This window comes from Neolamprologus multifasciatus, chromosome 6 (assembly GCF_963576455.1).
Source record: "Neolamprologus multifasciatus chromosome 6, fNeoMul1.2, whole genome shotgun sequence".
Classification (NCBI taxonomy): domain Eukaryota; kingdom Metazoa; phylum Chordata; class Actinopteri; order Cichliformes; family Cichlidae; genus Neolamprologus; species Neolamprologus multifasciatus.
Genome location: NC_140444.1, coordinates 5,784,811 through 5,809,425, shown reverse-complemented (window position 1 = coordinate 5,809,425; position 24,615 = coordinate 5,784,811). Strand labels below are relative to the sequence as shown.

The 24,615-nt window shown below is 38.2% G+C and overlaps 2 protein-coding genes and 1 long non-coding RNA gene across 4 annotated transcripts in view; all 3 read left to right on the top strand.

Annotated features, from left to right (window-relative positions):
* frmpd1a (FERM and PDZ domain containing 1a) overlaps window positions 1-24,615 on the top strand; it is a 434,267-nt gene that overhangs the window by 97,390 nt on the left and 312,262 nt on the right. The window lies entirely within an intron of this gene.
* The window catches only part of LOC146516241 (uncharacterized), a 220,187-nt gene continuing 199,797 nt past the window's right edge, over window positions 4,226-24,615 (top strand). The window contains exons 1-2 of one of the 2 annotated variants that reach the window (XR_014874746.1): window positions 4,226-5,781; window positions 6,371-6,966. This is a non-coding gene — a long non-coding RNA (uncharacterized LOC146516241). Of the gene's footprint in view, window positions 5,782-6,370; window positions 10,783-24,615 lie in introns of those variants that run through there. The other variant, XR_014874747.1, reaches the window with a different exon arrangement.
* Window positions 13,890-16,203, top strand: LOC146516244 (perforin-1-like). Its single transcript, XM_085164204.1, has 3 exons — window positions 13,890-14,003; window positions 14,110-14,645; window positions 14,835-16,203. Exons 2-3 carry the CDS (start codon window positions 14,110-14,112, stop codon window positions 15,949-15,951), a joined length of 1,653 nt encoding a protein of 550 aa, XP_085020330.1. The 5' UTR covers window positions 13,890-14,003; the 3' UTR covers window positions 15,952-16,203.

Here is a 24,615-nt window from a genome sequence, read left to right as displayed (position 1 = left end):
TTGTATGCATATAGGGCATGCATGAACACATCTGCAATCTCCAAAGAATTCATTTCGGTAGATCAATGCGTGGATGGTTGCATGCATACATGTTTTCACAGAGCAGATGCAACTATGTTCCCCATGTGTATTGCGTATTTACAGAAGCACAAAGAGTCCTCTGAGGATCCACCAATCACTTTGCCTCTGTGTGATGGCACACCTCCTGTCTGCGTTATAAATAGAGAATAGATGCATCAATTCCCTCGGGTCAAACAGCTCAAGTTCAAAAACTTCATCTGGCTGTTTTGACAGAAGGAAAAAGGCACACTGCACAAAGACAGACGGTAGCTGGTAAACAGTGTAACCCTGCTATTACAGAGTCACGTTATAATGTGTTAACTGCATAATGAAGGGTAAAATGCATGTTTATAGTTCTGACGGTTATGCAGCCAGCAGGATCCTGACCAATCATTGATTTCACATTGAAATATTAATAACATTATTTATTCCTGCACAGAGAAACATGGAAGGTTTATAAATTATACAGGAAATCTAAAAAAAAAAAAAAAAAAGCGATGGAAAAGTTTGAAGTCTGTTATGTGTGTTTCCATCATTTCTACATGAAACTAGCGCCGCTTTGTGGTACATATGTGAACTGCAACTACTTACAGCACTGAAGCAGAAACTGTGTGCAGTAACCCCACAGCACAGGATGGACAGCAGCAGAAGAAGCCGAACATCTTTATGCAAACCAAACATCCACATTTATGCAAATAAAGGAAACCTTTGTTCTAAACGCACATGTGCAAAATTCCAGATATTTCCCTGTACAAACCCCACCTGTCATGATCTGAACATACACAGTGTTTTTGCAACTATTATGTCCACATATGTATTTAAATACAGAGACATTCCTCCAATCCACAAATTTTTCTAATAAAATAAGATGAAGGAAAATGAATAAATGAATAAAGAAATGCATATATTATATAACTAATTTGTAAAAAACGAACAAACAAAAAAAATTAACAAAAAAAATAAACACATCAGAAGTAGTGGAATATAGCTGGTCAAGTTACTGGTAATTTAATAAAATCTTTGGAGCTTTTTGGCTTCTTCAGCCAGAGCAAAGACACACACGCTTGAGCGACTGGTGATTTTAAATTTGTTATAGGTGTGAAAACCTGCTTTATGACACCTGAGGCTCCAGCATACCTGTAAGTCCAAACTAGAGAAACAAAAGAAAATGGATGGGCAGATGGATGGTTTTATTGTTTGTTTTCTTGATGGAAGGAATCAGTTTTGACTCATTTCTGTTTTTTATTGTGAAGAATTTTTACAAAAAGGTCAAAGTAAAGGTGGAGTAGAAATAGTTTAACTCTCAGACGTTCAAGGATGTCAAAAGCTTAATTGATCTCACCATCTTTTAAAAAAAAAAAATATATATATATATATATATATATATACACAGGATTAGGATTCTGTAAGCTTATGTACAAACGTGTTACATTGATAGGAAGTTTTTCCTCTAACATTGTGCAACACATTTAAAGAACACAGTATCACATTACTTTCTCAGAAATAGAACTACGCCCTGTGATCGCAAACAGGCTGTTTGTGTACTGTTACGGATTCAAATATTGGGAATGGATACAGGAGGAAAACCAAAATAACCACACTGGTCCGGCCGGGTCAAGTCAAACGATGATTTAATGAACACACGCGTGGGAGATGGACACCATACAACAGACAGCATCAGATCTCAAAATGGTGGAGCCTTGATCAAACTCTTATAGCCTCTAGTGGCCCCCACCTAATCATAAAAGCCTAAACATTCACATCCTTTCTCTCACACAGCGCCTAAGCTACGACCTTGGCTCCCTGTTTATCTGCTCCTGCTGATGGGGCAGAATGCTCTGTTCTCTTCTAATCAGACAAATGAGACGATGACTTTCTGTGAACAATATTTTCTTATAACTCAGCAGTATAATGCATCACAAAACAATATCATTCATTCACAATAAATCAACAGTCTAATATAATGCAAATCAGTTTACCAAATGTAATAGTTATCACCTTCTTCTAATTCAGGAGCATAATGCAAACTAAAACGACATAATAATTCACAATCTTTAATTAGGGGTCTAACATGGCATAAAATAATATCATAATCCGACAATTCCCCCTGATGAGCTCTTTAGACTTAAAGAGCTCACTTACACCCTGCAATCCAGTGTTGCCGGGTTCATTTCTCCTTACTCCTCAGGCCCTTTGTCCCCCTGTTGGGTGAACCATATGTGAGATGACCTCTGTGTTTGCGCAGTTCAGATGCAAGAAAAACTTTTATTACAACAACAACAGTAGGTACAGATGATACTCCCATCACTCCCCAGTTCTCCCACAGCTTTATTTTGGTGCTACCTTATACCCTTCAAACGTACTCAGACTAGAACCTCTGTCTGAGGAGCTTTTAACCTTTATTTTATTGCTGTAGGCACCAGTGTCTTCCAGTCGGGTGATCCTCTGCTCTTGTTTCCTTCAACATCAGGGGTTAGACAACCCTTCAGTCGTTGCACAGATCAGGGGATTATTCTGCCCCGATTTCAAACAATGATCTGTGTATTCTGGGGTCACCGCCGTGTTCCCCAGGAAAAGGAACAGAAAGGTGTTCTCCTTATGACCAACAGCCTCTCGAACGTCGTTGGTGTGGTGTTCCTGGATTTCCGTCAACCCCTTCATGGTTATTGCTGTGTTTATGGGATCCATCCTTTTGAGGTGACTAACTGGAGCCCAAAATGCCATGACACTTGAACCCAGTTGATGTTTCCGCAGTCACCGTATCTGTCTCTGCTGCCAAGGATCCTCGTATATCTGTGACCTCGTCTGGTGTCTGTTCCTTTCTCTGTAAGAGACAGAAAACCAAAACACCTCTCTTCCTAGCTCTAACAATCTAATGTTGCTGTCTACTGATCTTTTGGTGATTCAGAATTTGTTTAAAATATTCAGAATGTCTCAAGGACTTATCCTAATTTAGTGTATGTGTGTGTAAGCGTGTTTGCATGTAACCCGCTGCACTCAAGGCATTTCTTACACTTTATCAGCCCGGACTATCGCCGAACGAAGCTTATGACCTTCAAAAGACCGAGTGCCAACTCATTATAAGCACATTTGCAAGATATGTATAAAAATGATTAAAACCACTCATTCTAATAAAAGACATCAAAGACAAAGCAGCCATTTCTAATTCTAACATGTGTCCATTCAATTAAGCTAGAAAATTGAAAGAAAAGGTTAGTGACCTCATATCTTAGAAAGTATCAGACTTTCTCCTATCCAGTGTCGTTGGTCCAGTCTTGTTATTCTGTGTTAGGGAATGAAATCAATTTAATTGTCATGTTAGATCTGTTCAACTCCTGGCTCCGCCCAGAGCCTGCGTCTTCACAATCGTCTACAAACAAAACCTGTATTAATATGAACTTCACTTCAACATGAACTTGTTGACTACGTTTGACACCTGTAGAAGATTAACATGGGGTTATAACAATCACTGTAATACAAATGTTAATATGTCAATAGCTTCAATAAATGTTCAATGCAATGCTTGTTATTTGATTCTGATGTAACAATAATGCTGATGCTAAAATAACAGTAAAACACACCCTTTTTATCCCTTACTGACCACAGCAGGGGCATCTATGTTTTAATTCAGCCATGAAGCTCACCTGATTCATCACTGAGCCCCACCGGCACTGGCATCTGACAGGGTGGTGCTGCATATTCTTCCTTTAATGTCACTATTTTCAATCTGTTAATTAGAGTGCTTAAACATGAAGTAGACTACGTCCACAACAAGTCAATACAACTGTGAATGTGGCCAATTATCAATCTATTACCAATCAATAACAAAAGATAGCTTTTATTTTTATGCATGCTTTTAGTCAACCACTCACCCACAGGATCTCCAATCCCAGAAAATTCCTTCTCCTCATTTAATGAGTCTGTCCTCCTTCCATGCCCTGGTAACTGGTCCATCCAGAGCTGTATCATTATGAAATATACATACAACAAGCCAAACCACACTTTGGTCACACCAACCCTTTTCCGCCCTGAAGATGTCCAACGCCATCTTAGTCTGGACTGTCAAAGGTGATTTTAACGCTGATTGTTCCGACAATCCATTTATAACATTTCCTGGTCAGATTAGCCAATCCCTGCACTGGAATAAACATAATCAACGTGATCAACATTTTTCCTGCGTGTTTTTTCACCATCTTATTGATTCCAATGCTCCATCCTTATGTGGTTTGCTGCATTATGTTTATCTAGAACTCCACTCTGTCTCTAAATGTTTGAAGAATTTTTCATGTTTGGGGTCAAGTTTTAAGAATTTGACCATACGTGAAATTAATGGTGTTATTGTAACATGGTAGACTAGTGTGCCTGTGTTAATTCAGCTCCATATTATTGTGTGAAGTTGCACTGGGTTGGGAGTGGTTTTTTGTGTGTGTGTCACATTTTTGGTTAGCCAATGGCTGGAATTCGGTTTGACTAATTACAGGCAGGTGTACTTGATTGCACTGATACACTGGTCTACTTATAGCTCACACTACAAACACTGCTGTGTCATTTTGTCTCTCTGTGCATGTATGTAATGTGATAATCTGATATGTTTGGGATGCATGGGTTTTGCGCTATGAATTTTATACTGAAGGTGTCATTTTGTCTCTCTGTGCAGGCCAGGGCCTATTATATGCCACAGCCTAAAGACAGCATAGTTACACAGGTTTCAGTGATCACTGGCTATATGCTTTCAGGGTAGTGGGTCTCCAAGGACAACTTCTACCCCTGTTCAAGGCAACATGTGGAGTGCAACTAGCCGTGTGGCATAGCTGACTCTAGCCTTGGGACTGTGTGTTTTTATTTGATTCCTGAATGGGACACTGGACTGTTTTATCTTTTATCTCTTGATATTTTTGTCACTAAATTATCTTTTAGAATTTTATTGACTGTCATCGTTTTGCCCACGACTGAGACGGTTGGTCAGACCTAAAATCTTTCTTTGGGTGTGTTACATTATCACCCCCATCGGGGCTTACCTTTCCCACTTCTGATGATATTCCTCCCTATTCTTTGCAAGTACCCGCTTTTGGTGGCGAGAAACTGTTGGTGTGGTCAAGTGGGCGCTGTAAACACAAAAGCTCAGGACAGAACAGTTATCAGTCACGTACTTCATACAAAATTAGCATATATTGAATTTCATATTGATCCTCTGAGTGTAATGGTACATTTTAATTTTTCTTTATTTTGCTCTTATTCTTGTGCAGCACCACATGCCCCTGTCGGTTCTATCTTACTTTTCTAAATTATTGACTATTTCAATCGAGAACCTAAATGACGTGGACCAAGGTTTGTCATTACATATCTCTATTTTGAATGTGACAAGTCTATCATTCCCCTGTTATTCATACACAGCAAATTCAAAAGTGTTAAATGTTTTGGTGTTAGTAGTCTTAGAGTTAATTTTACTCTAAGTAGAGTCACATTCTTTTAATGTAACTCTGAGGTGTAAAATGATAGTTGTTAAAATCGAGTGTTAAAAATGAGTGTTTCTATTTCAAATCTGGAGGTGTTACAATGGAAACATTAACTCTTGACCTCTTAACTCTGAACTCCTACAGGGGCTATGACACCAATAGAGTAAATTCACAGACTCCGCCCCCAGCACGGCTCCAATCGAAGCTGAAGTGAAGCCGTTTCAAAACATTTTGCTCTACATATTTGAGTTGTTTGCCATGCTTGGTAAGTCATGTTTTCAAAGATTGTTTCAATTATTGTTATTAGCTTTTACTTCTGTGGCTCTTTGGAGTTGAGACAAAGCTGTGTGAAAGGCATTAGCCATGTTGCTCGCTGATAGCATAATATTCTGTTTTAGCTAGCTGAAAGGTATTGTTTGCGGGCAAATACCACAGCCTTGAAAAAAGCTTGCACGTGAATTTTAAGTCAAATTTCTTGGTCAAATACACTTAAAACAATGTTTAGAATGTGAAATGTTGATATAATGGTGCTACTTGAAGCCTGAAAACGATCTCCCATAAAAAACGAGCAAACAGCAGTAGCAGATGTCCTGACTGGGCTCTACGTTAGCATTTAGATCCCTCCAGAGTTTTGTGCACACGGTTTTAGGTAAAAATGAAAAAGGTTTAGGTTTTACATTTAGTTCAGTATTACCTGTTGTCTGTGTCCTTGTCTTTTGGGAAAATACTTTACACAAGTAATGTCTCAAAGAGGATTCCTTTTATTTTATTATTTATTTATTTTTTTTTACTGTGCTGTAATTGATTTGTGCCATTAATTAGTGTCAACTAATTTTTATTCAATCTCCACATAGGATATGCTTGTGAAGATGGAATATGGGGGAGAGCAGAAGTGCGTTGAAGTTCCACAAAGTGATGAATGAAGGACATGCATATTGTATTTTGTATTTATTGAAATAAGTGATGAGAATGCTGTTATCTGCATTTACCAGCTCACCTATGTCAGACCTTTTGATAAACGAAATTCTAATGAAAGTGAGAACATGTACACTGTTACATCTTTCAGAAAATGTTTTGAAATTGTGGTGCACAGTTCAGAATAAATGTTTTTCAAAAACCATTGCGTCTTTTTAGTAAATGTTTATTTCCAAAAGAAATTTCTAGAAGTTCAGAACAGTAAAATTCCCGCTTTTTAGAATTAATTAGAAGATAACTCTTACGTAGCTAAACTAAAATACTCTTTGAGAGTTAATATATAACCTCTTAACACCAAGTGTCAAATTATCAACTCCAGAGAGATTTGGTGTTTAACACTAAATCAGAGTTAACGTACCAACTCTCCAAAAAGAGTCAAATTAACACTCTCTGGTGTGGACCCATATAGACACTTTAAAAGTGTTGAAATCAAATCTGACAGTGTTAATTTGGACATGCTGGATTTGCTGTGTAGGTATCAATAGAGTTTTTTCTTGCTTTTTCTATCAAAATTGATTAACTTTTTACAGTGGCCTGCTATGGTTAATAATAACATGTTCAGTCTTGAGTGAAATCAAAGCTTCTCTTCACTTTAGCATTTAACATTCCCAACAATATAATGTGCTGCATTAATCGAAACACAGCTAATAAAACACAATTTTCTTGATTGAAACATCAGTAGCTCAAAATTAGCAACCAAAGGGTTAAGTCTGCAGTTCACACTCATGTGAAGCTACAGCCTCCCCCCCTAGTCTCTGTCCTCCTACTCCTGCAAAAACAAAACAAAGCGAGACAAAACATCCACCCTTCTTTTACAAGCTGGGTGAATTGTTTGTAGACATTTACTAATCCTAAAGTCGGTATCGTTTTTGTCTCAGTGTCAAGTCAGTTTAAACATTTAGTCGTCAGCCCATCACAGTCCAGTCACATGCATACATTCACACACATTCATACCAGATATTGCTGATAATGGAGTCTCACGCGCAACCTAATCAAGCCTCCATCACCAGCAAGATGACGTCATCATTTTAAAGGAAAACAGTTCCTTGTTTTTTGGACTGGATTGTCTCGCTGCAATCCTTTTAGGTTCAGGACTTCTCATGTGATCTATGTCCCATATAAGTGAATTTCTCCAGAGCCCATTATAATCATGGAGAAAAATACTTTGCGACTGTTTCTAGTAATCATGTTTTATAGCGCTTTAAAGTTCAATCTCTCAGGCCTGGATTAAAGAGCTGATTTGTTAAATCAGGAACTCACAAAATACCAAAATATCACCACCGGTGGATCACTCCTCTCAGATGTTCTTATTTCAGTGCACTGTAACAAAAGCAAAAACAACGTAACCAATAAAATACTCATATAATAACAAATACTGGGGCCCGTTGGAAACATGTCCAAGCATAAAACCATCTTTCTCTCTCTTAGAGAAAGAAAGCAATCCAAACCTCACTGATAAAATCAACCTAGTGTTAAGCAAAACCCAAAATCAACCAAAACTTCACCAGAAAGTTTTTCTCCGTCCCGGGACAATATTGTGTAAGCATACAGGTACCGTAACTTCTTTTTGCACTGACAAAAACATGTTGGACTTATTTGTTTCAATAGTGGACACTAGTTGCACACAAATGTTTTGCTTTGGTAGAAACTTAAACAACTGAGTTAAATCAACACAACCTTTTCATATTCAGTAAACCTATGCATTTTGAGTTCATATTACACGATTAAAACATGTTCATATGGAGTAAGTTGAGCTCCTGGAATATTTTAATCCTTCACAATTCTGTCATTTTTTCAACACTATTCAATAACTTTTATCCAAATTCTACTTGGTCCCTTAAATACTACATGTTGTCTTCATATTGCCTACGGTTCAACAAAGTCTAAATTCTGATTACCATAAAAATTGAATGGGTCTACAACAACTACCATCCTCCTATCTTTATCCTAATTGCACGAGGGCTGGGAAATAACTCTAAAGTGATAGGTTACGAGGCAGGGTGCACCCCGAACCGGTCACCAGTCTATCACCTAGAAACAAACAACCATTTACACTTACATTCACGGCTAATTTAGAATCATCAATTAACCTAGCTCTAACAGCTGCATGACTTTTCACTGTGGCAGGAAACCAGAATACCAAGAGAGAAACCACTGCAAACTAACCAGACTGTGGACTTGCACCCAGGACCTTCTTACTGTGGAGCAACAGCACTCACCAGCATGCCAACAATGTAGGAAATACAGGGAAGCTATGATTTCCTGTTGAATTTTGTACAAATCTTTAAAGCCTGAGGCAATTGTGTTAAATACACGTGGGATGCTTACATAAATCCAAGGGCTGGCCCCCTTTTCTTTTTTCTTTTCTTTTATTTATTTATTTTTTTCAGTGTGTTCCTCTTTCAATTAAATCTCAATCACAAAAATGTGGCGCTCCGAAATAAGGCTCACACCGTTAATTCATCATTTTCACTCTGTACCACTGCTCCTTATCAGGCTGTGTGAAGCACAGTAAACAATTCAGTCGAGGCCTTGAGCCATAAACAGACATCACTCACAGACATTGTTTTCATAACCAAACTGCTCTAGACCCTGTCCCCTAAATCTACACAAATGCCCTCTGGGTGACATGAAATGCATTTAACCAATTAAACAATCAATGGCTTCTTGTTGTTATAACAAATTCTGTATTTGGACGTTTGTGTGCAGCATTTTGCGTATCAGCATAGCATTTGTTAGTAAAGCATTCTTCATTGCATCAGCGTGTGTGTATCACTCTTCATTGCACAAACATGTATATGTATGTGTGTATGTGTGTGTGTGTGGATCACTTCTCAGTGAATTGAATCAGCATTTCGATTTGTGTGTGTGTGTGTGTGTGTCATTTCTCAGTCAATCAACGAGTGCATATGTGTTCATATGTGTGTTTCTCTTGCTTCTGAGTCAGTGTATGTAAATGTGTGTGTTTGTGTGTGTGTTTGTGTTCATCACTTTCCTGTTCTGGTGTTCTGGGTAAACCAGGGCCTGAAGCGTGCTCTGGGGTCCTGCTCTCCTCCTTTTCAGTCCGTTTGGGTCCATTGGTGCTGCTGCCCAAAGTTCTCTCCATACTGGTTCTGGCCCCAATTGAGGCAGTCCTTTTCTCCAGTTTCCTGCATCTTCTCCTTGTCCAGCTCCTCCTTAACTTGACCCTTTTTGCTTCTGTAGGTCCTTCAGGGTTTGCTCCTGGTGTTGGAGCTTCTCGTCAGGTTTGACAACCTCCTGCTCCAGCAAGCTCCGGCCTGATTTTAAGTCCTGTATCTGGGACTCCAAGCCTGACTGATGGGTTCGATTAGCAGCCAGCTCCTCCTGAGCCATGCTCAGTTTCTGCTCTGATGTCTTGAGCTCTCACTGAGGGCAGAAACCTCAGAGTCTTTTCCGTACACGTCAGATTGAAGTTTATTGATGTTTTCCTTGCTTTGCTCCACGACCTTCTGCAGCTCTGCTGTTCGGCTCTTCTCAGAGGTCAGCTCCTGACCGAGCCCCGACACCTGTGCCTTCAGCTTATGTTCTTCTGCTGCTTTTGTCCAATCTGAGGTGCCTCCTGACCTCAGTTACTCCTCGTGTCTCTGGCACGCCCTTTTTGCTGCCCGATCATCCGTGTTGGTCCATCACTGTCCTGCACAGTTTTAATGCAGAGTTGTTAAGGTCAGCATTCTTTTGCTCGGCCTCACCTTTCATCCGGGCTTAATAGGCGTCTCGTCACAGCTCTGTCAGCTGAAGCTGTCTGGAAATCTCCCCCGTGTAGTGAAACGGGCCTTGGATTTAACGTTCTCCGTCTCCGCTGCATGAGATCTCTTTCCTGCAGCACTGTTGACATTCTCAGGCTGTTGTTGTGAGTCCAGCTGCTGTAGCATTTGGTCAGGGTCACATCAAAGATGGTAGAAGGGAGAGCAAAGATGGTAGAGGGGAGAGCAGGAGTCCAGGTCAGCCTCGGCTTTCCGGGCTGACAAAGCAGCCTGTAATTAAGCATAAAGAGAAAAAACAAAAACAAAACAAAACAGACGAACAGGAAAATGATGTTGTTTGAAAATAATGTTGTTTTGGCTATGTTATTCAGAGAGGGACCAGGCCCTGTGTCAGCCTTCTCCCCCCCTTTTTTTTGTTTTTTCTCACTATATAATCAACTCCTAACCCACCAAGTTGACAGGACAACACAGGTACACGTTAAAATTCTTAAGATCATGTTTAATAATTCAAAAAAGGAATTTTTATTTCATTCAATAATCACTTGTATTAATCAATCAGAGGAAAACATGTCACAATTTGACTCTTTCAACCACTAAATTTGTTGTTTCATCACTGGTTTATGATTTACCAGTGTCTTTCTTTTTGAAGTTAAGTTGTTGTCCTGCAACCCAGAGAGTTTATTTGTTAGTAGTGGATAGACTTTATCATTTAACATCAGGTGTATGTTAAGTTTCGCTGCTTTAACCTTGCTTGAAAATCTTCACGTGTTCATGAATGTAAGCTGTTTCTTCATTGCGTGTGTGTGCGTTTGTAGGTGGGTTATTTTAACTTTTTTTTTTTTTTTTTTTTTTTTTTCTTCTCAAGCAAGGCATTTCTCCAATTGTATGTGTTTTTAATTTTGTTTCCCAAATTTTGATTTCCCACCTTAAATAACAGCATTCCATGTCTTCAGCCAGGAATTAGAGCTTGCTTGTGAGATTCAGGGACACATGGTGCCAAAAACAATTCAGTGAAAAACTTGCCTGAAAATTTCCAGTGATGGTAACCGATAACTGGAGGAGAAGATGTCCTTTAAGCTTCTTTTTTGGGTGGGGACAAAGTGAGAGGTCAAACTGTAAAATTTTGAGCCAGAGCTTGGCCTGTGTGTCGTCCCAATTTTGTTAATCTATCCTTTTGCTGCTGTACTCAGGTCTCCTGGTTGAGAGAAATCCACCTGTATTAAGAGACTAAAACATTCATTTACTATTTTTCTTACAACATCCATTTAATTCATCTACCTAGATTTTACTCTCTCTCTTGGTGCATAGTTCACACAGTCAGGCAGTTGCCTTTTATGGGCATGCAAGTTTCCGGTCACTTACCCCCAGCAGCTGCGAAGCCGTCTCTCCCATATCAAAACCCAGCCAAACATTAAACATTCACCGTAGTGATTTAAAACTTTATTTGTAATATTGTAATCAGCAAAATCAGCGTTTTAATTACAGGCATGTATCATTGTTTGCAAATCATATTTATATAACTCAATAACACGCTAAACAGGAAGTCCTCTGTGGGCTTCACAGCAGCCACCTCATTTGCATGTTCACACACTATCTAAAAATAGCTTGCAGCGCTGCAGCGCACTGTCGTCACACACAGCCTCGTTTCACACTCAACTCTATATTATATTACAAAGACGTCTTATATTTACAATCACTCTCAGGCCTGAAAGTTTTAGCGCCTACACAATTTTGACAAATTTAAGATAACGGGTCCAACCGAAGAAAGTCCAACTTTTTTGTAATCAATTAACCAGTATCAGACTCGAACTGTATCTGGCCTCATCTCTAAAGTCCCTACCTCAATTTAAAGTGCCCAAAAAAGCGCAGATAAGGAGACTCGAACTCCTAGTTATTCTGGAGTGCCCCAAGCTCCACAGTGACCAACTGAACTAACCCTGTTCGCCGACAGGTCAAGGTCGCGCGTCCGCGGCCAGGAGGGAGCGTAACCTCCGGGCTATGCGCCTCTTAGTGGACTCTAACCACCGTTCTAACAAAATTTATAATACTTTTAAACCGCCGTCAACCCTCTAAAACAAGAGTATGACCGACGCAGATGCAACGTTATGGACAATGGAGCCTCTAACTCTCAACATGGCCAACACAGATGCAATCCTTTAAACCAATGGAGACTCTAACTCACAAAATGACCAATTCCCTATCCAACTACCTGAGACTCTAACTCAGTATTATTTTCCTTTACCTTGGGACTCTAACCCAGTATTATTACCTTTACCTGAGACTCTAACTCAGTATTATTACTTTATCTTGGGACTCTAACCCAGTATTATTACTTGTAACCTTACTTCAAGTTTCAAAACTCATGAGATTTTTCATCAAAATCAAAACAGACACTCACCGGCAACTTTTACTGAATAGACATTTAATTTTATCGTCCAATTCAGCACACTTCGGATAAAATCAACAGGCCTGTGCCTACCTCTTTTATAAAGGCGCCTGTCCACTCAGTTCGATTGCCGGATAATGTCTGCCCGTCTGACCACCTCGGACCGTCCAAGCCTCCAAAACTTCCATCCCAATACCACAGGACGAGCCCCCAAAACTGTTACGGATTCAAATATTGGGAATGGATACAGGAGGAAAACCAAAATAACCACACTGGTCCGGCCGGGTCAAGTCAAACGATGATTTAATGAACACACGCGTGGGAGATGGACACCATACAACAGACAGCATCAGATCTCAAAATGGTGGAGCCTTGATCAAACTCTTATAGCCTCTAGTGGCCCCCACCTAATCATAAAAGCCTAAACATTCACATCCTTTCTCTCACACAGCGCCTAAGCTACGACCTTGGCTCCCTGTTTATCTGCTCCTGCTGATGGGGCAGAATGCTCTGTTCTCTTCTAATCAGACAAATGAGACGATGACTTTCTGTGAACAATATTTTCTTATAACTCAGCAGTATAATGCATCACAAAACAATATCATTCATTCACAATAAATCAACAGTCTAATATAATGCAAATCAGTTTACCAAATGTAATAGTTATCACCTTCTTCTAATTCAGGAGCATAATGCAAACTAAAACGACATAATAATTCACAATCTTTAATTAGGGGTCTAACATGGCATAAAATAATATCATAATCCGACAGTACGTGTAAGGGCGAGGCGAGCCATAGTGGTGTTAACTCAGCCCGTTTTCAACTTTTCACTCTCACATTTTTAGGTTCTTGTGTTTAGTTGTTTCTATACGACCAACTCCTTTAAAAATGCGGAATCCAGTAGCGAGAAGTTCCAGAAATACAATTTATTTTATTCTGTACGCCCACAATCAATACTCTTCACATTTTTTATTATCAAATACTTCTCTGGACTTCACATTTGTTCATTTTGGGTTGGGATACAGGACATATGAAAGTAAAGTTAAAGCAAACCTTAAAACAAAAGATGTCTTGAAAGATGCATTTTGCTTCTGTTTTGCCTTCGTATTTATTTTCTAAATGAATCCATTTATTTGGGACTCAGTCTGACAAGTAAACATTTTCTTTTTGTTTTTGTTCAGATTGAATTTCAGAAAATTCTTCATGTGAAACAAAAAACAAAAAAATCTGATTTAAAGAAGTCTCTGTGAGACTTTTTGAACATAGTGAAGTGCACATAATGTGTGAATGCTGATAATTAGATGAGACATTATCGACTCCACCTCCTGCATATTAATGTTACAGTATACAGTCAGTCGGACTTTGACAGCACGATCACAGTTTGCTGTTCACAGTCAAGGTAAGGTCTTCTTCATAGTCATTATGAAACGATTGCACTGGGCTGAAAGTGTCAATTTAAAGATTGCTTTGTTTAACCATTTTATTTTTTTATTTCATCTACACAGATGTTTATGCTGTGGCACTTCCTGCTCCTGTGCTGGGCTTGGAGTCCTCCGTGCCTTCCTTCCAGCGTGAGCTTCATTGGTACACCAGAGGAGTGTAAAAAGGCTCATTTCATTCCCGGCTACAATCTGGGTGGAGAAGGTTTTGACATTGTCAAAATGGAGAGGAAAGGAGCCTCCGTCATCGACACTGAAACGTGGAAGACTGGGAATGGCTCTTGTAAGCTGCAGAGAAACCCCTTCATGAAAAAAGAAAAGCAGAAGGTGCCTGTTGCTGTGGTGGACTGGAGAATCATCCCCAGGTGTGACTTGAAGGTCTACAGCATAGTCTACGACTCCGTTGAAAAGTTTGCCAACGATTCTGTGTCAGCTGTCTCCAATGACTGGGAAAGCGGCCTTAATTTCTCTGTAGACGCCACTCTGCCTTTTCAGCCAATTTATGGAGGTTCCCGGTCAAAAGAATGCACCTTTGCCATGCAAAAGGCAAAGAAAGACCGTTACACCTTCTTCTGTCATTCTCTCTCTTGTAATGTTTACCGGTGAGTGTGGTTTGCGCTTTACCAAATGTGTATGTTGGTTAGCTTGAATTTTTCCATTTTTTTTTAACCTATAGCTAAAGCAGTTAAAAAGCAAATTGGTTAAAAAAAGGACAATGAATTAACTTTTTCTTTGATTGAGATTTGAATTAAGAAGTTATAACCACTGTTTTTGATCCATGTCTTTTACAGCTACAGACTGGCAGCAAAACCTCCACTGACTCATGAATTTGAATCAGCTGTGAACTCCCTTCCTGCTTATTCACAAAAAACAGAGGACTCGTATCGCATTTTGATCGATACCTATGGCACGCATTACATAACACAAGTTCTTCTCGGAGGAGACATGAAGGCCATCACTGCTGTCAGGACATGCGAAGCGACCATGAACGGCCTGTCAGCAACAGTAATCAATGATTGCTTGTTGGTCGAGGCTTCGAGATGCTTTGCTCATTCTAGTAGCATTAAGTCAATGATGCAGTACTGTAACTCGATAAAGAAAAAGCTGTCCGTGCCCAGCTTTAGTGGTAAATTTCACGAGCGGTTCACAGAGGTCACTGGTGGAAACATCGATGGAGCTGATGTACTCTTTCAAGCGCAGTCAGATGCTTCTGTTTATAAGAAATGGCTCAACTCACTAAAAACTACACCAGATGTTGTCCAATACAACTTAAAGCCACTGCACACCATACTGCCAGCTAATCATTCTGCCATTGCTGGATTGAAGTTGGAGGTGGAGAAGTACATTAAGAGAAATGCTCTGCTGAAAAACTGCTCAGAAACTTGTAAGATTGGCCACAGAGTGAACAAAAGAGATCCTTGTGCTTGCGTCTGCAACAGTAACCAGAATGTCAAAGCAAACTGCTGCCCTGCTGGGAAAGGCCTCGCAACATTGAAGGTATTCAAACTTTATGCAAAGGGCCTGTATGGTGACTGCTGTACTAAGACAGATGGTTCAGTGATGGTTAAATATGGTAAACAGGTAAAGCGCACTGCCATTATACGGAACAATGATAATCCCAAATGGTCAGAGGTATTTGAGTTTGGACCCATCAAGCTCAACGGTAAAAATAAACTAAGTTTTATGGTTTATGATGAAGACACATACTGGAACAGTGATCTGCTTGGCAAGTGTTCGATTGACCTGCGTAGCGGAAACGTGACCGAAAGCTGCATGTTTAAGCACGGCACCTTCTTCTTTTCATACGAAGTGGAGTGTGCGCCCAATCTCGGTGGTAGGCTTTGTCGAGATTACGTGCCGATAACTTCTAGTCCCTTTTTGACGGAGGCCTTCGCCAACAGCTATTAGATGCTTGTTGTAGAGCCAGGAAAGATTTATGCTAAAAGACTGAATGATGATACCGAAATCTGATTTTTCATTAACCTTTGATGTTATTTCTTTGCTTTTTAATTTTGCTTTGTCTTTTATGTAAAAACATATCTTTGCAATTCATCAAATGCATTCACAAGCAGCTTTATGAAAAGAATTGTTGATTCTTTTTCTGAATTTTCTTTGTACTATCGATGTTACAAAATCTGCAAATTAAAGCACCGGCAAAGACAGCGCTGCTTTTGTGTGATTTGTCTTATTCAGTGCAATTATTTCAATAATATTGGCAGATCACAGATAAATGTTTTTATTAATAATAGCACACTAACTTAATAGCCTGCAGATGGGTCTTGTTTTAACTGCTTAAGCTCAGCATTGTCTAAAACAGTGTTGATCACTGAATATGTAGCCAATATTTTCCATAAACTGTGTCCACAGTGAAGTTATAATGCCCACTTTTTTAACATAAGAGAGTGGAGCACTAAGTTAACAGCTAAGGCAAACAGGCCTAGTAAAACGCAGAGTTACAGATAATATAATATTATGTTATTATGTTAAAATATGTATTATTATTAACATTAAGCACTAGTTATTAGTTTTGTAAGACTCGTTTTGAAGCGAAATATTTTATTTTCTAATATGTATTTAAAAAAATAATAACTGTGCATGGTTTCAAACCAAAGTACTTCATCTATAGATTTTATTTCATCACTACATACTACAGTATTATTTTAGTTATTGTGGTAGGACTCGACTTAAGTGGTCAAAGAAGTGCAGGAGACTGATGCTGTCCAGTGTAGCAAGTGATTTATTCACCATTTTGTGACCCAAACAATATTTACAAAGAAACAAATAAGAAACTCAACTCTATAATTAACTCAGTTCAAATAAACATAACTGAACTTAAATCAATGGAAATTAAGGTCAAACTGCAGACAGCTACACTGACCTGAACCTTTTCTTGAAACACCTGAGTTCTTCTGCTTAAATAGTCCACTTAACCAAACAATTTCTCCTCTGGACTATTCCATTCAGTAGGTAGGTAAGATGAACATGATTATATTCAAACCTCTACTACTCCTCTTTACTGGCAACATGAACTCTGTGGTGTAATCAATACATATTACAACAATAAATCTATTTCTTCATAAACCCTCTAAAATCAACTTTATTAAATTATAAGAGTTCTTCCCCTTCTGCACTTGGTCTCTTCCTGTGACCTCAAATGAACCCAGAAGGTATAAAGCAGGAAGTAAAACTACTTTTCCTCCTACAGGTAGGTAAGGTAAGTTCTAAACAATACAAATTAACAGTTGAAATAAAGAACATGTTAACTTAACAAACTTGTAGGGATTGATTTAAACCAAGATGTTATATTATATAATCCTGTAAAAGTGCAAAACATAAACAAACCCGGGATAGTAGATGTTTGCCTATTGCAGATTACATGTGAAATATGGTTAAATCAAAACAAGAATGTTAACTAAGAATATAGACAAATGGTCTTCTCACCCACTTTGTCACAGTTATTATTATTGTGGATTAAATATTTTATGTCCATTAGCTGTGCACTTTCTTCTATAAGTATATGTATTTAGGGAACAACAGGAATATAAAGAACATAAAGTATAATCTAAAACCTGTGGATAGCGATAACAAAAACAACAGATAAAACACCTGAATGCACACAATTATAACCGAGACCTCAGACATCAGTCGTTAGACAGTCAACACTTCCCTCTGCTGGACTGAACCGGTCACTTTAACATGTGATTCTGGACGTTAGTGCTTCTGATACAGCTCTGCCTTCCACAGTCACGGTTTGCTTTGTTAAATGGTCCAATGCATCAATACAACCAGCATTAGGTCAACTCTGTCTAAAAGTGGGATTTCTGGGCTCAATGAGCACTAAACTTGCAGTGTGTAGCATCTATCTGTTAGATTGAATCCCTTAATTAACAAGTTCGAGCGAGACTGAGGCTGCATTCTGATTGGCTTATGGCTCCTGTTGATTACTGAGCGGAAGTAACTAACAATAAAAGGAACGGATAGGCTGATATGATCAGGATATTTAAGACAGCGTACCAACCAGTCTTAGGTTACAGGTTTGTTTTTCTTACTGCATTCAGAATGTCTTACTGCGTGTGAAATAAACAAAGACTTAGTTAATAAATAAAGACATGTTTACAACAAAGACTGTGTTAAAATATTCAGTAAGATTCTGACAGGCTTCATGGCATTCGGCTTTTTTACACAATGACAACAAAACATTTAACAAGTAAATCTAAACAGGTTCATATTAGAGTTAGTTCTCATACTGTGCTCAGCTTCTTGGGTGTTTGTGTATGTGTGTTATGTAGTAGAATAACACCTTTCTCTATACGTTTGCTACAACAGTACTTTTAGCATCACCACTGCCACCATCGTTAATATGACGACTACAGTATTTGTACATTTTTGCAGCCTGCTATGAGATGAACTGCAGTTTTGACACTTCCATGTTGGCTTCATTTTTCAGTCTTGTGGATGCTTGATAACTACCAATATAACTGTCCCTCAATCCTAACAAACAGGCTTGAAAAAGAATCAAGAAAAAATTAAATGGTAAAAATAAAATAAAATATAATATCAGCTTTGTGGTGCATTAACTTTTAAATATAAACCATCCTTTAATGTTAATATGTAACATCAAAGACCGTTTTAAGCCTTCTTTAAAAGAACTAATAAAGCTTTTTTGAGCTTTCTTTTCCTTTACAGAGCATCGTCTCTACAAAGGGATCTCATCTTTAAATACTTTAAAATAAATAAATACAAAAATGTGTGAATGCGGTTTGTTAAGTATAGACAGATTACACTTGCAGACGTGACTCCTACTTGCACATATAAATAGCACAGATACCAGCAGCTTTAGCCTGTTACCATTAAGCAGTCAGGGCAGGCAGTAACCTCTGTGCTGCAGGCTTTGAAAAAGACTGGGTTTCAAGGACTACAATTGTGTGTATTCAAGGCCCATCAAAGCTTTTGCACTGTATAGAGTAGCAGCATGCATCAAGCGTGCACACTCTGTGTTGTCCTCGGTGCTGACAGTCATAACTTCAGAATCTAAAACATGAGGCGATGTGTTGCCACTGAAGCAACTCCCCCCATGGGAAGTCCCTGCAGGGACCAAGAAGCTTTTGAAGAATTCAAATTGTCTTCCTGTTTCAACCAGAGGTCCAAATGAAGTTCTAGGGACATTGTTTTACCCCAAGAAAGTCCCTGATCATGTCGCAGTATTTGAAGGATCAGGAACCTTTTCTGCTAGGGCTTATAATGTTGAATATTTCTAGGCAACTTCCCACTATATGATTTTGGAGCTAGCATGAGATGGCACAGAATGCAACAGATGCCTAAAGGACCGTTTCAGCATTGGTGTTTACGCTGTGGTGCAGGAGTCAGCTAAACTGGGATGGACTGTTATCTCAGCCTACTGCAGATTTTATATTTCAAAGGTGGTGTGTTTCCATGTTTTAGGAACTGTTGGTGGCTTTACAGACATGTATACCATTACACAGATTTACTTTGGTACATTTTAATTTATGGCTATTTTTAGACTTCACAACACAAGCACTGCTTGCCCTGCTTGTCTTAAAGGAGTGCCACAAGAATATGTAGAATAAGTACCTTTTAAAAATATATTTGCATTGCTGAACAATAACGAGCAGCCCAATAAATGAAGAGGTAAAACCAGAAGCCCGAAGAGTCTGCCAGTGCACATCCAGATTCATACAATATTACCATATGTTTTGGTTTTGATAAATCTGTGGAATTAAAATCCCTATTCCAGACTCTTAAGTGGATGGTTACACAAATCAAAGAGTCAGTAATAAATAATCGAATTATTTTATGCAATCTGATCAGGACTGCAAGACAATACAGAAGAAAAAAATAAGAAAACAGGAATTTATTTACAAAAGCAGTTCTCACAGAATGCAACATTTAAATGTTAAACTTTATGGAATTAAATGGATATTTAGAGAATGGTACAAATGGTAAATTTGACCTGCATAGTTTGCCTCTTCATAACAGTGGAGGTGAGTTTTGTAATCTACCTGGTGAGCTACCTGGAAACCAACCAGCTTGACACAATTCTGCTTCATGCCATTGAAGTAGACGTCTTTCCACTGTTGGACCCTTTTTCATGGAATATGTTACTGAGATTATTGCTCGTACAAACCATCCAAGAAGTATTTCAGTTAATGTGGTGAAATTCTCATATTTTCATAATACATTATTTAGTAAATAGTAATGTAATTAGTGCTAACTACAGCTGATATGTAACTTGCTAACCAACCTAAGTGGTATTAGCTGATAAAAATAAGCACAGGCACAGCAACATGTAGGTTGTCCACTGAAAATTTAATTGGTTCAGATTAAATCCAATTTAAATCAGTAAACAGTTTGTATTATTAAGAGTAACTATATTCATGTTTCTTTGAAACGGGCGATGGTCTAATATCATTTATAAAATGTCTTTGTTTGCCCATAAACTCCTCCTACAATCAGAACCAAGCACATGAGCTCTTTGGTGGAGGTAAGATGAGGAGCTGAGCAAATAAAATTGGCACACAGGTATATTTTAGGACTGTGAAGGGTCCAACCTGTATCAGAGGTGATGATGGTGATGATATGTATTGTATTGTATATGGTCGTGTTGCCTAGTAACAACTTATTAATCCAAATCTAAAACGTAATATGATACAATGCTTTTTGAAGCATATTTTCATTTCATAACAATAACATTTACCTAAAATTTGAATGCCGCACGATACATCATCATGTTAACCAACCACAATGGACTAAAATCACAGACCAAATGATACTGTCGAATGGGTATATTAGTATACGTAACTGACCATACATAAACGATGATGGGTTTACTGCTTATCTTTGTGAGAATCAGCGGATTTACTAGAGTGATACACTCCTTCCTCTCAGACTGTGCAGATATTAAAAAAAAACACACAGTAAAGAAAATGAGTCCAGTCCAGACAAATACTTTGACACAGAGTTCATTACACAGTACAGTTATGTATAATAAAGGAAAGTACATCAAAGTGCTGAGGTCTATACCTTTATCCTCAATTTCTTCGAACTTGCTATCAAACAATGACCCCTTTACCAGCAGCCATTATTCAGACTCACTCCCATTTCCAAAACAGGTCATCTTAGTTCTTCAACTTGACAGTCTCCTGCTGGTCTGGCTTATCCACACCCCATTCCTTCCTCCTTCCTTTGCTCTTAGAAGAAAAGAGACAGAGACGAGGGGATTTGCCTCACGGTAGGTAGCTGTTTTATGTGTAGCATATGAAAAAAGAGTTTTTTTGGTGAGGCTTGGCAAAGAGAGCCAGGAGCCCACTTGACGAGCAGCGGGTCTTAGAGCTGGATGATTTGTTTGGAGAAGCCCTCTCCAACCAAAAGGGGGATTAACTGCACACAGGTTCCCATGGAACCACAGCGAGATGGAGAGGGCTTGTAGAGGTCGCCACACCCCCACTTGACTAGATATGCATGCGTGCATGTACACACACGTGAACAAAAACATAGATATGAACAGCACGCAAGAATTTGCACCTGTCCTCAAAGTACATTCCCATGGGCACAGAAACAGTAAGTAAGTAGGTGGGTCTTGTCTAGGCTGGTTTGCTGTTTACTTCACAACCTCTGGTCCTTCTTAACTCGCAGCGCAGGATTTAATATCTGGTCGATCTATAGTTAACCACAGTTAAACTTAGGATGGTTAAATAAAGATCCTGAAATGCACTTTATAGCTAAAATAAATCATCTTGCTTCTGAAGCCTGTTGTATTCGCCTCTTGTGTGAGACACTCTAAACTGACTAAACAGTAGCAAACATACTTTAGGTCCCAGTAGGAATTTATCAGGGAAAATAGAGATAGAATTACCTCAACTAAAGAGGTTATGTACCTAGTTTGATTTATGTGTTTGTTAGTTTGTTTCACACAGTTATAAACAAATTTGTGAGAAAATTCTAAAAGAATTGGAGTTTTTGGTTTTCTGTATTTGTATCCTGTATCAGGAATTTTGAAGAGACATTTTGCTTTATATTTTCATAAATACATCTCAAATTACAGTACAAAAAATGGGAGAAGTTGTCTCCATGTTCTCTAGAAAATACCACAAATCATTCTGGAGCCAGGGAATCAGTTCATGGACAGACTTATAGTCAGCTTTTGAATCACATGCATGTATTTGTAATGTGGGAGCACTCGGGAAATGCAAGCAGGCCAAAGAAGACAAGTTAAGTTTACACAGAAAAACCCTAACCAACCAGGAAGTTTGAAAGAAGAAATCTCGTCACTGTGCTGCTGCCTGGTGCTTTGGTGAATTCTTCCTCAGACTGTAGTGGCTTACTGGTCCTCTCAGGTTTTACTTAGTACATCAGTGATGCATCACTGATATGATAAGTCAAAATGCCTGGTGTGGTTTTTGTTTGTTTGGTTTTCTTTTTAGAAAAAAGCAAAATTTTTCTTTATATCCAGACTACGCCCAGCATGAGCTGTGATCTCCAGCATGCCCAAGAAGAATTCAAGCAAAAAAACAAAAGATGAATTAGTTGGTTTCAAAAACTTAGAGCTTGTGACCGAACTCTAGATTTCAGATGTCCTTTGTAATTCTAATTGTAATGTCTCTGTTTACAGTATTTTATGGCCCACACAGAGAAGCACAACATCCTGTGTTATTTTTCACCTGCAGACCTTTGATCACTTCTACTGTATCTAGCTGCACCTGTGAAATAAAAGTAAAATCACTCTCTTTAGTTTCTTGAATCTACATATTTGGTGATTTGCTTTTTTTTTTCTACTTCAATAAATATGCATTTCAGTTGAGATAAAATATTATAACTTCTCACCTTGGGGACAAAGAACATTTTTAACATACTGCATACTCAGGTGATAAAAATATTGCAGATGATCTCTTGTTCTTGAAATCACTTGGTCAGCAGAAGTGAAACAGTGGTGAGAGCTGTGCTCTTCTGAGTGGGATGAGTGTAGAAGCAATGTTCTCACAGCCTGTTTGCAGTAAGATGAGGAGGTCACTGATGCTCCATGCTGGTGCTGAGCTGCTGCCATCTGCTGGTGCCAAATGTATTTTCATTGTTTATGTACCAAGAATCTGAAGTAAATGTTTGGTACATTATATTTTTGCATTTAAATTTCATTTCTTTCAAAAAATTATAATTAGGGGTTTTTTGTGCAAATGAGTTTAATAGTTTTGCTGGAAGATTTAATCAGATAGCACACCAAGAAGGAGTGGTGTTGGTCTTAAACCTACTGCTGTGTAAGCTTATCAAAAAAAAATAAAAAATACTTCATATATTATATTTAGGTAAAATTCATTTTGTATTTACAAATTTAATGTAACTTAAATGTTTTATTTTAAATTATTTTAAAAGTACTTTGATTAATCCTGTTAACTCAGTTAAAGCCAGTTAAAGCATGCCCTGTGTCTAACAAAGACGACATGTTAATACCATCGGTTTATGAAGCCAGCATGCAGGAATACACCACAAATATGCGTGTTCGCATGTTCGTTCATTTTCCCAGTTGAGCTGGATTTCTTTCAACTAAAAAAAAGTGTATTTTAAAATTATTTGTATTGTTATGAAAATAAATAACCATGATTTACTTTAACATGTGTTAAAGACACAGAGCTACTTTCCAGTATGTCTGTTTGTTTTTTTAAACTTTTAAACTAAAAAAATAAAGTAAGTTGGGAGTTAAAATTATTTGATTATATGTTAAATATTTGAATAAGTTAGTTTTACTTGTGAATTTATTATTTAATTATTCATCTTATACTGCTGTAAGCTAAAGACAATCCCCTATATACAAGGGAAAGTGGGGAGGAAGAACGTCCAGGAAACCATGGTTAGGGAGGTCAGCCATCTGCTGCCACTGGTTAGATAATCAGAATTTGACAAAATGATCTTATTCAGTTCAATTCAATTTCATATTATTATAAAATGATAAAATAATTTTCTCGTGCCAAATAACAACAACAGTTGCCTTAAGGCACTTTATATTGTAAGTTAAAGAAATGACACTGAGAAAACAGAAAAAAAAAACCAACAATCATATCACCGTCTATGTGCACGCACTTTGGTGACTGTGGGAAGGAAAAAAGTCCCTTTTAACAGGAAGAAATCTCCAGCAGAGCCAGGCTCAGGGAGGAGTGGCCATCTGCTGGTCTGCTGCTTGGTTGGGGCTGAAAGGAGAAAGACACAGACACGCTGTGGAAGAGAACCAGACATTAATAATAACTAACTTAATCTTAACTGTTTCTAAGATTTCAAACTCATATTTTTAAGTTTTTGAATGGTCTCTAAGACAATACCAAGTTAAAAGGAATTTATGAGAACATACATATTTATTTTAAGCACAAACTCATCAAATTGTCTGTAGATTTAACCTCTGCAGATTTTATTTACTAAAATAAAATTAAACTAAACAGAGAAATAATAAATGAATAAAAATTATTTTTGGTTGCCACATGCAACTAACATGAACTCCCAGGTTTGATTGAATGAATACTGTCAATTCTGTGTAACGCAGGGCAAACCTTCAGTAACGTACACATCGGT

What these genes read in the sequence shown, in the direction of transcription:
- LOC146516244 (XM_085164204.1), top strand. Translation starts at nt 14,110, where the DNA reads ATGTTTATGCTGTGGCACTTCCTGCTCCTGTGCTGGGCTTGGAGTCCT. An exon ending in CTCTCTTGTAATGTTTACCG is followed by an intron (nt 14,646 to 14,834) that starts GTGAGTGTGGTT and finishes TGTCTTTTACAG; the next exon opens with CTACAGACTGGCAGCAAAAC.